Source organism: Gossypium arboreum, chromosome 11 (assembly GCF_025698485.1).
Source record: "Gossypium arboreum isolate Shixiya-1 chromosome 11, ASM2569848v2, whole genome shotgun sequence".
NCBI lineage: Eukaryota > Viridiplantae > Streptophyta > Magnoliopsida > Malvales > Malvaceae > Gossypium > Gossypium arboreum.
This window is the reverse complement of record NC_069080.1, coordinates 133,463,697-133,476,581: the sequence shown is the minus strand read 5'-3', so window position 1 is coordinate 133,476,581 and position 12,885 is coordinate 133,463,697. Positions and strand designations below refer to the sequence as shown.

General features: G+C 32.4%; 1 protein-coding gene across 1 annotated transcript; it reads left to right on the top strand.

Annotated features, from left to right (window-relative positions):
- The first annotated feature begins 4,146 nt into the window (after positions 1-4,146).
- On the top strand, positions 4,147-6,455 carry LOC108471857 (L-type lectin-domain containing receptor kinase V.9-like). The gene is given in 2 exon segments (XM_017773411.2): positions 4,147-4,907; positions 4,909-6,455. Coding segments are annotated over 2 exon segments (2,007 nt in total). The 5' UTR covers positions 4,147-4,212; the 3' UTR covers positions 6,221-6,455.
- The last annotated feature ends 6,430 nt before the right edge of the window (positions 6,456-12,885 follow it).

The following is a 12,885-nucleotide window of genomic DNA, read 5'->3' as shown; positions in this document are numbered from 1 at the left end:
TATTTTCTTTTTAGATGGCACTGACTTTTTAAAATGACATTTTCTTTTTAGTGCCCTTAAAATTTTAAATTTGTAATGATAAAATTACACTTTGACTCTCTTAAAAATGATAAAAATTAAATTTAATCCTTTAAAATTATAAATATATAAACTAATAAAATAAAAAATTATATTTTACTATTATAAAAATACAATTTAATTTCAACCCCGTCAAAATTTCCTTTCTTTGCCCTGCCTATATTAGGGCTTGGGGAAGGGAGTTAGAAAATCATCTAATTCATTTCTTTCTCAATTTTGCATGGATGCAACAATAGAGCCATGTAGAGGCCCATGGGCCATGGGTCTCCAAAATTTAATTTAATTTTTCAAATTTAGTCCTTTGTAAATATACTATGACCCTTCCAGAAATATAAGTAGGTCCTCTGAGGCTTAAGATTTTTGTAATTTCCCCTTTATATATATTATAGCCTTTCTAAAAATATAAGTAGGCCCTCAATATTTTTATAGTATTAAAAATAATATTAAAAAAATTATTCTTGATATCACAAAAAAAGATTGATCTATATTACTGATTTATAAACTTATCTCAAATTGAGAAATTTTTCCTAATATCACAGAAAACACGACCATTGAAAATCTTGCTCACCTCAACCGAAATCATATCTCTAAACCCTAATTTTAGACATGAACAAAAAATAAATCTATTAATTTTTTTAAAAAATATTGGATATGAATGTGTCTCTCACATGAAAATGACCTTCCAATTAATTAAAGGGTAAACTGTAAAAATAGTCACTTTTGTTTGTCTCAGATTACATTTTAGTCACTTATGTTTGAAATATTACGTTTAGTCCCTTATGTTATAATTTTGTTACGAAATGGTCACTCTTCCGTTAAGTTTCGTTATCTCTCTAACTATAATCCTACGTGGCAGTCCAACTAGATTTTAAGTGCCAACTTGGATTTCCTAATGGGATGAGAATAGATTTTTTATTAAATAAATTTAATTAATTACAAATTTTAAACCCTAAATCTGAGTTAAAAAATCATTCATCTCCCCCTTTTTTTAGTTTTCTTTTTCAATTAACTAAAAAAGCTATTATCATCAAAAAAAAATTATTCACGTGCAAAAACAAAAGAGGATTCAATGGAGGGTCCAGCAACAATTTTAAGTTCTAAAGCTTAAAATGGAGTGGTTGTCGACAAATAAGAAGATGGTAATCATTATTGTCCCTAATCATTGTATTTTCCAATTCTTTACATTCTTGAATAATTAGTTTTTCAATCCGATTTTTTCTGATCTGAATCAACTTATTTGTTCACAATCTCTTTGTGGGTATCCCTTTTTTCTGATCTGAAATTTTTTTAGTTGTTAATATTTATATCAAGAATTTTAATTTAGGGTTTTGATTAAACAATAAAAAATCCAATCTTTTGTTTTTCAGTATTGAATAAAAGAGATAGAAAAGAATGCAAAGAAGAAATACCTGAACCCTCCATTGAATCCATCTTTATGAAGCAGTCAATTTGATTTCAACTATTTTGATATTAATAATAGTTTTTCCGGTCAAATGAAAAAAAACCATTGAAAAAAGAAGAGACTGAAGAAAAATTAAAAAGAAAAAACGAACAGTTTTTTTAGTTAAGGTTTAAGTTTAAAATTTTTAATTAATTAAATTCTTTAATTAAAAATCTATTTTCATCCCATTTAGAAATCCAAGTTGGCATCTAAAATCTAGTTGAACTGCCACATAAGATTATCGTTAGAGAGATAACGAAACTTAACGGTAGAGTGATCACTTCGTAACAAAATAGTAACATAAGTGACTAAAACGTAAAATTTTAAACATAAGTGACTAAAATGTAACCTGAGGCAAACAAAAGTAACTATTTTTATAGATTACCCTTAATTAAAAGAGCATACTCTTTATATTCATATTTGAATAAGTGTTAAAAATAAATGTCTAAACATAAATACTTTTAAAAGATATAAACGGAAGAGTTGAAATAATATTATTTGTACTTCAAGCCATAAAATTTAAATGGTACTTTTATTAGAAGAAATTAAACCTATTTGAGTATTGTAAAGGACTTATATTTAATATTCTAAATATATAAAACAATTTTAATTGATTAAACTAAACACATAAGTTGGTCTCAAACAAAAATGAAACAATTTTAACTTAGCCCAAATTATGATCTTATCCTTGTTAAAGGATTTTCACTTTATTATTACCTGTTTTGTCACGAAACTATCCATTTTTCTTCACATTTCTATCTCAATTTGATTATATTTACTTCAACCTACAAATAAAATATAAATGTAACTGAATATATGTAATGAAAATAAAATTTAATAAATAAATAAAACCAATTAAAATGTACACATTTTAATTATGTAAAAGGAATGAATTGAACGACCAAAATTTTAAATAGTAAAAAATATAAATTAAGTGATTAAAATTTTAAATGGTATAAAAACTATATTATTAACAGTTGAGATATGTACATATTTAATACGATTGCATGGCTAAAAATTTAAAATTTTTTAATATATATTAAAAAAATCATATCTTATACGCAAATAAATTTAAAATGATTATTTTAAGTGAAATAGAAGTACTAGTACATGGTTGGTTAAGTACTTTACCACAATTAATGCTACTTCCCCGATTGGCCCATCATAAAATTGAAATTTTTTTGCATCCATTTTGGTTGCGGCCATTCTTCCTCTGCTTCCTCGTCGATCTTACATTTTCGGTTTGATGTGAGAAGTGCTACCTACTGATCTATGGTTGTGAGCAGAGTGTTGGTGGATGTGTTCAAAATTTGGAGAAGATTGAGTGGTATGGCACTACAACTCTTTTATTTCTTCCAAATCTTTCTCATACATTATTCTAGCACCACAGTTCTTCACCTTAGCATTGGGTTTACATGTATGTAAGAAAGACACATCAAGCTCACAGTCACCATATTTATCCTCCAATGAAAATGGAAATAATTTATCACGCGACCAATAACGAAGAAAAAGGTGATCTTTCGTTATGGGCTGATTCCTACCTGTCAACAAAATATAGCCCCACCAATCAACCTGTCGACGATTTCTACCTCGAAAAATAGATCCATTAAGACTGGCTTGTTCAGAATTTCCACAATATATAAATGCTCCACAACGGATTTTCTCGTCATAGCATGAAGCATCATTATTGACAAAAATGCAGCAAGAAGGAACTCCAATCCATTCACTATCTTTCCGAAGGTTGATAGGTAGCAGTATCTTAATCGAAGAGTCACTTTTTTTATCCTGCAGGGAATTCTCGAGCTTTGATAACTGACCAAAAAGAAAACTTCTACAACGACCTAATTGTGTTTTTTTAATGATTTTTAAGTGCTTATTTTCATCTTATTAAATTATTGTATTAATTAAACTATGAAATTATATTATTATAAAATGTGTGGTATTTATATCAGGGATTTTATATAACTTCCAAATGACATTCAAGTATTCGACTTTTATTTTCAAAATACATTTTGCTTGGTCATGAACCATAAGAGAGCTAGGCAAATTTAGACATCTCTACGTCAATTTCTGTTGAGATAAAGTTTATATGAAAAATTAAATAAATTTTTAGTTGAAATGGTAAAGTTAAATGTTTAAATTTTATTGTGTGTTGAGTTAAGTTTTATTAATTTTTGTACAAAATATGAAAAGATAAAAAATTTAATAATATAACTTACTTTGTATATTTGTCACACCAACTTAGATAATAATTTAAATATATATAAATAAAAATATTTTTAAAAGATACAAAATGTGACAATCTGTACCATTTTATTTTTTATATAATATTCTGAATATTATTACCATATGAAAAACAACATAAATATAAATTTAAATATTTTTAATATATATATATTAGAGGTAAAGAATTGTCAACGAAATTTAGAGTGTTTCATTATCAGATGATAACATCACGTTTACCAAATAATTTCATCTTATCATCTTAAAAGGCAAGCAATTTCCTTTCCACTGACCGGTAAAACCCCGGAAATTTCTTTGAGGCCTTAATGAAGTCGATTAAGACAATGGTATTTTGGTTTTTTTTTTGTATTTATATTGGACTAATGGTGCAGAATAACTGTGTACCCAACAAAACTGACTAGATCCCTCAATCTCCATTGTTTTTTTTTGTTTTTTTTTTTGTGTGTGTAATGATGTCTTGCTTGATCATGCTTGTGTTGCTTTTCCTCCTGAACCTTGCATCTTCAGATATCAATCAGGGTCATTTCAGTTTCAATGGTTACTTGAATATTGATGGAGTTGCAGGCGTAGATTCAAGTGGGCTCTTTAAACTGACTAATTCTACAATCCAATCAACAGGTCACATCTTCTACAAGAATCCAATCCAATTCAAGAACTCCACAAATGGTAGTGTTTTCTCTTTTTCGACCACATTCTTTTTTGCAATTGTACCGGAGGAATACCCTACTTTGTCTGGCCATGGATTAGCCTTTGTAATCTCGCCTAATAATAGAATTCCTGGAGCTCTTCCCAGCCAGTATCTTGGTCTTTTCAATCAATCAAACAACGGTGACAGCTCAAATCATATTGTTGCGGTTGAGCTGGACACAATTATGGGCAGCGAATTCGATGACATAAACAATAACCATGTTGGCATCGATATCAATGGCCTAAACTCAATGGTATCTGCTCCTGCAGGGTATTTCACTGATGAAGGCAAGTTCATAAATGTCGCCCTTATAAGCGGAGATCCACTGCAGATTTGGGTTGAATACAATGGGATGAAAAAACAACTCAATGTTACGTTGTATCCAATCAATATATCAAAGCCAAAAACCCCACTTTTATCCTTCAAACGGGATTTGTCTCCGTATATTTATGACTATGTATGTAGGTTTCTCATCCTCCGCAGGTTCGATTCTATCATCACACTACATATTGGCATGGAGTTTCAAGATGAATGGCTCAGCTGAGGAGCTAGATTTGTCTCACCTTCCAAAAATTCCACGATATGATAATGATAATAATCGAGGAATCAAGCAATTGAAGAGGATTTTGGCTTTCACCCTTTCTTTCACAGGTCTCACTTTAGTCCTCGTATTGGTTTTCGGGTTTGTGTTGATCTCAAGGAAGAAGAGATTCATGGAGATTCTGGAGGATTGGGAGGTTCAGTACGGGCCTCATAGATTCTCTTATAAAGATCTATTCAAAGCTACAAAGGGGTTTAAAGAAAAGGAAGTTCTAGGGAGAGGTGGATTTGGTAGGGTGTATAAGGGTGTTTTACCCTCTTCCAACATACAAATTTCCGTCAAAAGGATCTCTCATGATTCAAGGCAAGGTATGAGGGAATTCGTGGCTGAGATTGCAACCATCGGTCGCCTCAGGCATCCGAATTTGGTTCGACTTCTCGGTTATTGCAGGCACAAGAACGAGTTGCTTTTGGTTTATGACTACATGCCTAATGGAAGCCTTGACAAGTTTCTTTATCACCAACCTAATAGCAGTCTTAATTGGACACAAAGGTTTAAGATCATCAAGGACGTAGCGTCCGCGTTGTTCTATCTGCACCAGCAATGGATGCAAGTCATCATTCACAGAGATATCAAGCCTACCAATGTGCTGATAGACGGTGACATGAACGCCCGACTAGGAGATTTCAGCCTGGCAAAGCTATGCGACCTTGGAAATGATCCTCAAACCTCGCATGTAGCTGGTACGCTTGGTTACATGGCTCCTGAGCTGGCAAGAGAAGGGAAAGCAAACACAAGCACTGATATATATGCATTTGGAATATTCATGCTTGAAGCTGCATGTGGTAGAAAGCCCATCGAACCACGAGCGCCACCAGAGGAAGCATTTCTTGCAGACTGGATAACGGATTGCTGGGATAAAGGAGACATTTTGGCGACTATTGATAAGAGGTTGGAGAAGAGATTTGTGGGACAACAAGCTGAGTTGGTGTTGAAGCTTGGGTTGCTTTGCTCACACCCGGTGGCAGCCGGTAGGCCTAGCATGTCCAGCATTATATTATATTTGGAAGGTGTTGCTTCATTGCCCGAAGACTTGAGCTCTGTTATCAAAGCTCGAGAATTCCCAACAGGATCAAATGAAGTGGACGCTCTTAATGAGTTAACAGCCGAGAGAAACACCGTTCCTTCATTAACAATTACAGAAGCATTTGTTTCTCACTGTAGGTGAAGTGGGAAAATATGGGGTTTTTCTTTAAGAATTATGATTGTAAAAATTAAATAAAATTTTAAAGCCTTCCAAATCGAGTAGTGTGGTTTGTACCCCGCTGCTTACAATAAGTAATGCTAATAGGGTTTTGTATAATATTTAAGAATCATAAGTAGCATAGTGTTGCTGTCCATGCAATTACCATTTAGGATTATATTTTGTAATTTAGCATTTTATCCAATTTTTGCGATTCTTAATTTTTGGAATTTTTATTTTCATTTTATAAATTTTTTATTTTTAGAGTCTATTTTTAATTATTTATTTTAACTTTTAATAAATTTTAAAAATATTTATAATTTATTGTATTTTCAGGAACTTTTAAAATTTTAAAATTTTAAAATTTTGGATAATTATTTTTTGAATATATTAATTTTATATTTTAAATATTATATAATATTTAATTTTGTTTTAAAATTCAACAGTTGAGATAAATCGGTGTTTTTCAATTGAAATATTTAAAGTGTATTTAGATGAAGAATATTAATTTTTTTATATTTTTAAAATTTTAGTATTTTAGTATTTATAAATTCAAAATAGTACTATTCGTAATTACTTTGTTTTAAAAATAATTTGTTTAGAAAAAATTAGTTATTAGCATTTTACAAATGAAAAAAATAATTATAAAAAATAATAATTATATTAATATATATATATATATATATAAATATTAAATATGGATTCATTGTATTTTAAAAATTATTAATAGTTTTAATAAAATAAAATTTTAAAATATATATTTGAATTAAATAAAAATATATTTTTTTAAGTTTAGGTTTTGAAACCATTTGTTCTAGAAATAAAATTAGGAGAAATTTTGAAAACCACCAGATAGAATTTGAAAAAAATTGATTTATTAAAATCCTCTCTTAAAGGTATTAACAAATTTTGAAAATTTTCAATCCAAACATACTTAAGCTCATTTTCAATTATGTTAAATTACTCCTACAATTATTTCCTACCAAAAAAAATGGGTAAATTATGATTTAACTAAAAAAATTATAATTTGGTCATTGAACTATTTAAAAGTTATCATTTAAGTCATTGGCCGTTAAAACAATGCTATATGTTTTTTTTTGTTCACACTACTTGCACCAATAAAAAACTCTTTTTTTCCTTCTCTTATACAATTCAGTTTTTTCATGAAACAACTTTACACATCACGAATCTGGTAACCAAAATTCAAACAGTTTTTTTCTTTGATCTCCAACACTAACTATTAGACTAACTTGGATCTAAAGTATGTTCTTTTACTCGTCGATGGGTGTTGATCTATTGTACCGATCAATAAATTGTTGCTTGGAGCTCGTTGGTTGAACTTAAAAAAAAAATCTCAACAGTCTAGTGTCTTAAATAAAAAAATTTAATAGTTCAATAAGTTAAATAAAAACATTTGAATAATTTAATGATCAAATTGTAATTTTTTAATTAAATAGCAAAAACAAAAAATTATCCATAATTTAATGACTAATTGTGTAATTTATCCAAAAAAATTCTCTATGTTTGACTAATATTAGGTTGATTTTCTCCACTAATGTCCATCATAAAGACTAGGAAGACTTTAAAATGTCTTTAATATGAGAATCATCTTAACAATCTACGTGTAAGTGTCACAGGTCAAAGTTCAAAGCTCGTGACCATTGCACCAAATGCATTCAATGGAGGTCTATTGCTTAGATAGGGATCATTTAGCCCACGAGAACTGACCTGATTCAAGGAACTGTTGGAGAAGCCTGTCAGACTGAAGCCTGGTTGGCCCGATAGTGAAGATATGACAACTTAGGCAATTATGGTAACTAATCTTAAAAGATAGAGGGAATCATATCCTGTAAAGATTAGATAGGATTTGATATGACAATATCTTATAAATCCCTTAAATCATGGGATATGGTTAATTCTTTCGTTGATGTAAATGTATCTTGACTGTCGGTTTTGGGGAGCTCAACTATAAATAGAGAGCCTCCCCCTCATTTGTACTCACTCCATTACATTGTTTCATTATTCTTTGTGAATAAGAGAATAGAGAGCATTTACTCAAACACTTTGTCTGTGTCCCTTTCTGTTGTTCTTTTGGTTGCTTATTTTGGCATAAATTGCTTCCGCTATACAATTGGTGCCTTGGAGGAGTTCTTAAGGAATCCTCATATGAGAATAGGCTGACTTAGGCGAGTTTGGACAAGCAAATCGCCTAAGGCCGCACGGATTATGAGAGAAAGGTCTGGCCTTGTGACAAGTCGTATCCGAGCTATTGGTTTGAAGGTACCGTGGGGATGTTGAAAGAAGAGTTCGAACAAAGGTAGGCGAGAAAGTCTTTGAGGGAGATGCTGTCGACAGTAGAGGTACGCGTGGGTAAACTTGAAGAGTCCATGGAGGACGCAAGAAAGTCAAATAATGCGCTTGGGGAAAACATTGATGATTTGAGGGAACAGTCCAGGGACTTTGTGACCATGTGTCTCACTTCCCAAAGGGATAGCGTGTAAGAGCTGCTAGATTCCCAAAGGAAAAAGCTGACGGAGAGAAACGATTCTCTCGAAGCCATGGCGAAGGCTTTGAAGGAGGAAACAATGACCACGACGCTGGCTTTGAGTACAAGAATAGAGGAGCTTGAGGGAGAGTTGGCCTTGTGTCGAGCAGCAGTGGGGGAAGGAGTGGAAAGTGCAGTACTTAATAACAAGTATGTCCCGAAGCCGAAAGAGTTTGTGGGGACAAGGTCTGCATGCGATGTGGACAATTTCCTGTGGAGGATGGAAAACTACTTCCATGCCAAAGGCATCGTGGATGATGCGGGTAAGGTAAATACTGCATCATTATTTCTTACTGATATTGCGCTTTTATGGTGGCGAGGTAGGACCACAGATAAAAGCCAAGGTGAGATTGGAACGTGGCTAGAGTTCCGATATGAGTTGAAGGGACAATTTTACCCAGAGTTTGCCGAGGAAGAAGCTCGGGAAAAGTTGTAAGGCATAATGCAACGGGGCACAGTGGGGGAGTATGTTCGAAAGTTCAAGGAACTCATGCTCCAAGTTTCAAATGTGATCGAGAAAGAACCATTGTTTACTTTTCAAGAGGGATTGAAGCCGTGGGTCAGACAAGAGGTGGAACAAAGAGGTGTCCAAAAGCTGTCAGAAGCCATGACGATAGCAGAATCATTGGTTAAGCTTGGTTTAGGGAAAGACACGCTTGGGTCTTCTAAGTCCGAGAAAAGGAGCATATGTGAAGGGAATCATAAGGAAGACAAGGATGATGGCAATGGCAACGGCAACGGCGATAATTGTGGTAATGGAAAACCATGAGTTGGGAAGAAAAAACCCAAGAGAAAAAGGGACAAGGTGAAATGCTTTCTTTGCGACGGTCCACAAATGTTAAAGAAATGTCTGAAAAAATTCACGCTTAAGAAGAAGCCGGTAGATAAGGCCTTGGGACTTGGTTTGAGTGCAAGGGGTGTCAAAAACAAGGAGGCCGAAAGCGAGAAGAAGCCAGTGGAATGTTTCTTCTGTCATGGTCCGCATAGGTTGCAGAAGTGTTTGAAGAAGTCTGTCATCGATGGAACGATGGAACAGCCAAGAAGCCCAAGAAGCTTGGTTCGAGAAAGGGAAAAGCCGAAGCTAAGAGGGCAAAGAAGAGTAAAAAGAAGCGAGTAAAATGCTTCTTGTGCCGTGGTCTATATGAGTTGCGGAACTGTCCAAAGCAACCGTAGTCAAAGGAAATGCAACATCTGAGCATGGTGAGTCGTCGGAGGGGCTTCTACCCAAGGAAGAGGTGAGTTTGTCATTAAACTTAGAGGAAGAAGTTGCGATGAAAACAGTGAAGCTGGTGCCAATGAGGCTCAAGTCGAGTGAAGCATAGAAATTGGCTCAAGTCGGGTGGTGCATCGGAATTTAAAGAAAAAATGATACATGTGGGACAGTTGACCCGAGTAAATGCAAAGGTACATTCCGAACACTCTGATAGTGTATTGCATTCTAACTTATTGACTTGGCAAGAACGTAAGGTCCCTTTCGAAGTTCTTGAGCAAGAAGGCCGAGAGACTGTAGGCAAAGCGAAGTCGAGTGTTGTGAATCACGAGGATTTTATTCGAGGGGAGTTAGAATGTGGGCAAAGGAGTGACATAACTCCTTGTCGTCGAGATGTATCAACGAGTAGGACGGCTCGAGTTAAAAAGCGATAGAAGCCGAGGCAAAAGTCCTGAAGGAAGGGAAAAGCTAAGGCGTCAAGACGAGATTGAGGCGAATCAAGTCAGTGCCATTCGGGAGTCGCAATGACGACGTTGCGAGAATGGGTGGGGAAGAATGTCACAGGTCAGAGTTCAAAGTCCGTGACCATCGCATCAAATGCATCCGATGGAGGTCTATTGCTTAAATGGGGATTATTTGGCCCACGAGAACTAGCCTGATTCAAGGAATTGTTAGAGAAGCCTGTCAGATTGAAGCCTGGTTGGCTCGATAGCGAAGATATGGCAACTTAGGCAATTATGGTAACTAATCTTAAAAGATAGAGGGAATCATATATTGTAAAGATTAGATAGGATTTGATATGACAATAACTTGTAAATCTCTTAAATCATGGGATATGGTTAATCTCGTCCGTTGATGTAAATGTATCTTAACCGTCGATTTTGGGAGAGCTCAACTATAAATAGAGAGCCTCCCCCTCATTTGTACTCACTCCATTACATTGTTTCATTATTCTTTGTGAATAAGAGAATAGAGAGCATTTATTCAAACACTTTGTGTGCGTCCCTTTCTGTTGTTCTTTTGGTTGCTTTTTTTGGCATAAATTGCTTCCGCTATACAATTGGTGCCTTGGAGGAGTTCTTAAGGAATCTTTATACGAGAAAAAGCCGACTTAGACGAGTTTGGACGAACGAATCACCTAAGACCGCACGGATTGCGAGACTAAAAGTCTAATCTCGTGATATAAGTCATGTTAATAAAATTAAAAAGAGACGAAAAATTAAGGGCAAAGTTAAACTTAATAAATTTTTTATAAAGATTGAGGACATAATACTTATGCCTTGTTTATTTTGAGTGGAACACCTACGCGCATTCCTTTGGAAAATCAATAGGTTATTGAGAAATTGCTTAGAAACGACCATTATCCTTCCCTGCAAATTTTTTAATTTTAATAAACTTAATGCCACATGATATATTCTAATTGATTGGATGAGCTAAGTGACATAATATCACAGGTCGAACTGATTTTTTAATACCATCACAAATATTGAACTAAACTGAGTAATAGAAAAATAATTTAAATATAAAAATTTGGACTAAACCGAATAATAGAATGATAATTTAAATATTAAAATGATAAAAAAACAATTAAGTATCAAACTAAAAACAGACATTAAAATTTTTTAATAAAACTTTGTGACGGAGAAAAGAAATCACTAATAAAAAAGCTTAATGGTTAATTGAAGAAGTAAAATAAAGATATTATTTTATGTTAATGACCTGATAATATATTTTAAAGGTTTATTTTATAAATATATTTTTAAATTATATTTTATTTTATTTTTAAAGTGTAATAAGTAAAATACAATTATAATAATTAATAACATGAAACATCATAATTAAGCAAAATCGAATAATATACCAAATATCCAAGAAATGTTGGGCCAAAATCGTTGCCCTCTTTTTAAAAAAATATTTCAGAGATCTCTTTTAAGTGATTTTACTAGAACGCCTAGCATGGTAGCTTTTGGTTGGTTGGAGTTTGTTCTTAATGGTGTTAACACTAAAAATAAATATTAAGTAAAGAACCGTTATACAAAATTCTTTATGTACTAAACTGAAAAAATTGGTATTCTTTAGGGGGCACTTTGTGCATTAAGCATTTTTTTTTGAAAAATGAAAATTACCCGTAAAAGAATGATTGGCTGCCATAATTATAATTCATATGAGATATTTAATTCAGGTAGCAATTAAAGATTTGATTGGTGAACTTGAAAAGGTGAACAAAGTCACGAAGCAAGATGAAGCTATGAAACTGATATTAATATGGTAAACAGGTTTGCCAATCTAATGCTAGAATAGGGTGATGCACATTTGAAGCTGCAACAAGTTGATCTTACTACACAATTTTTCTAACAACACTCAATTAAGGTAAATCTAAGGGAAAACATGTCTAAAAGGGAATCAAATTTGTTCCTAATTTGGGTTCAATTTTTGTTTATGTGCCATTTATTATTATTATTAAAAATATTTAAATTTAAATTTTAGAGACCACATTAACTATTTCTTATTATTATTTAAATTTCACAATACTTATTTTGCCATTTTATTTAGCTCAATAAACCTATTTTATCTATATTCACCTAAAGAATCAGAAATGTAAAGTTATATTTTCATACTATTTATTTCCTAAAACTTTTATAGGAGTTGTGTTTATATATATATATATGATATGAATCTACTTATAAAATAAATTTAATTTTGGAAGGTTTAAATAAAATATTAAATTTAAAAATAAGATTTAATATTTTAAAAATATAATTTAAATAAAAATATTAATCTCATTTAAAATATAAACATGACTTGAATAATTTTTACAGCTAAGCCAAGTTGGATTTGAGCCAGCATGAGTTCTGCTAATACTATACATATGCTTCAGCCTGACCCTACCTTTTG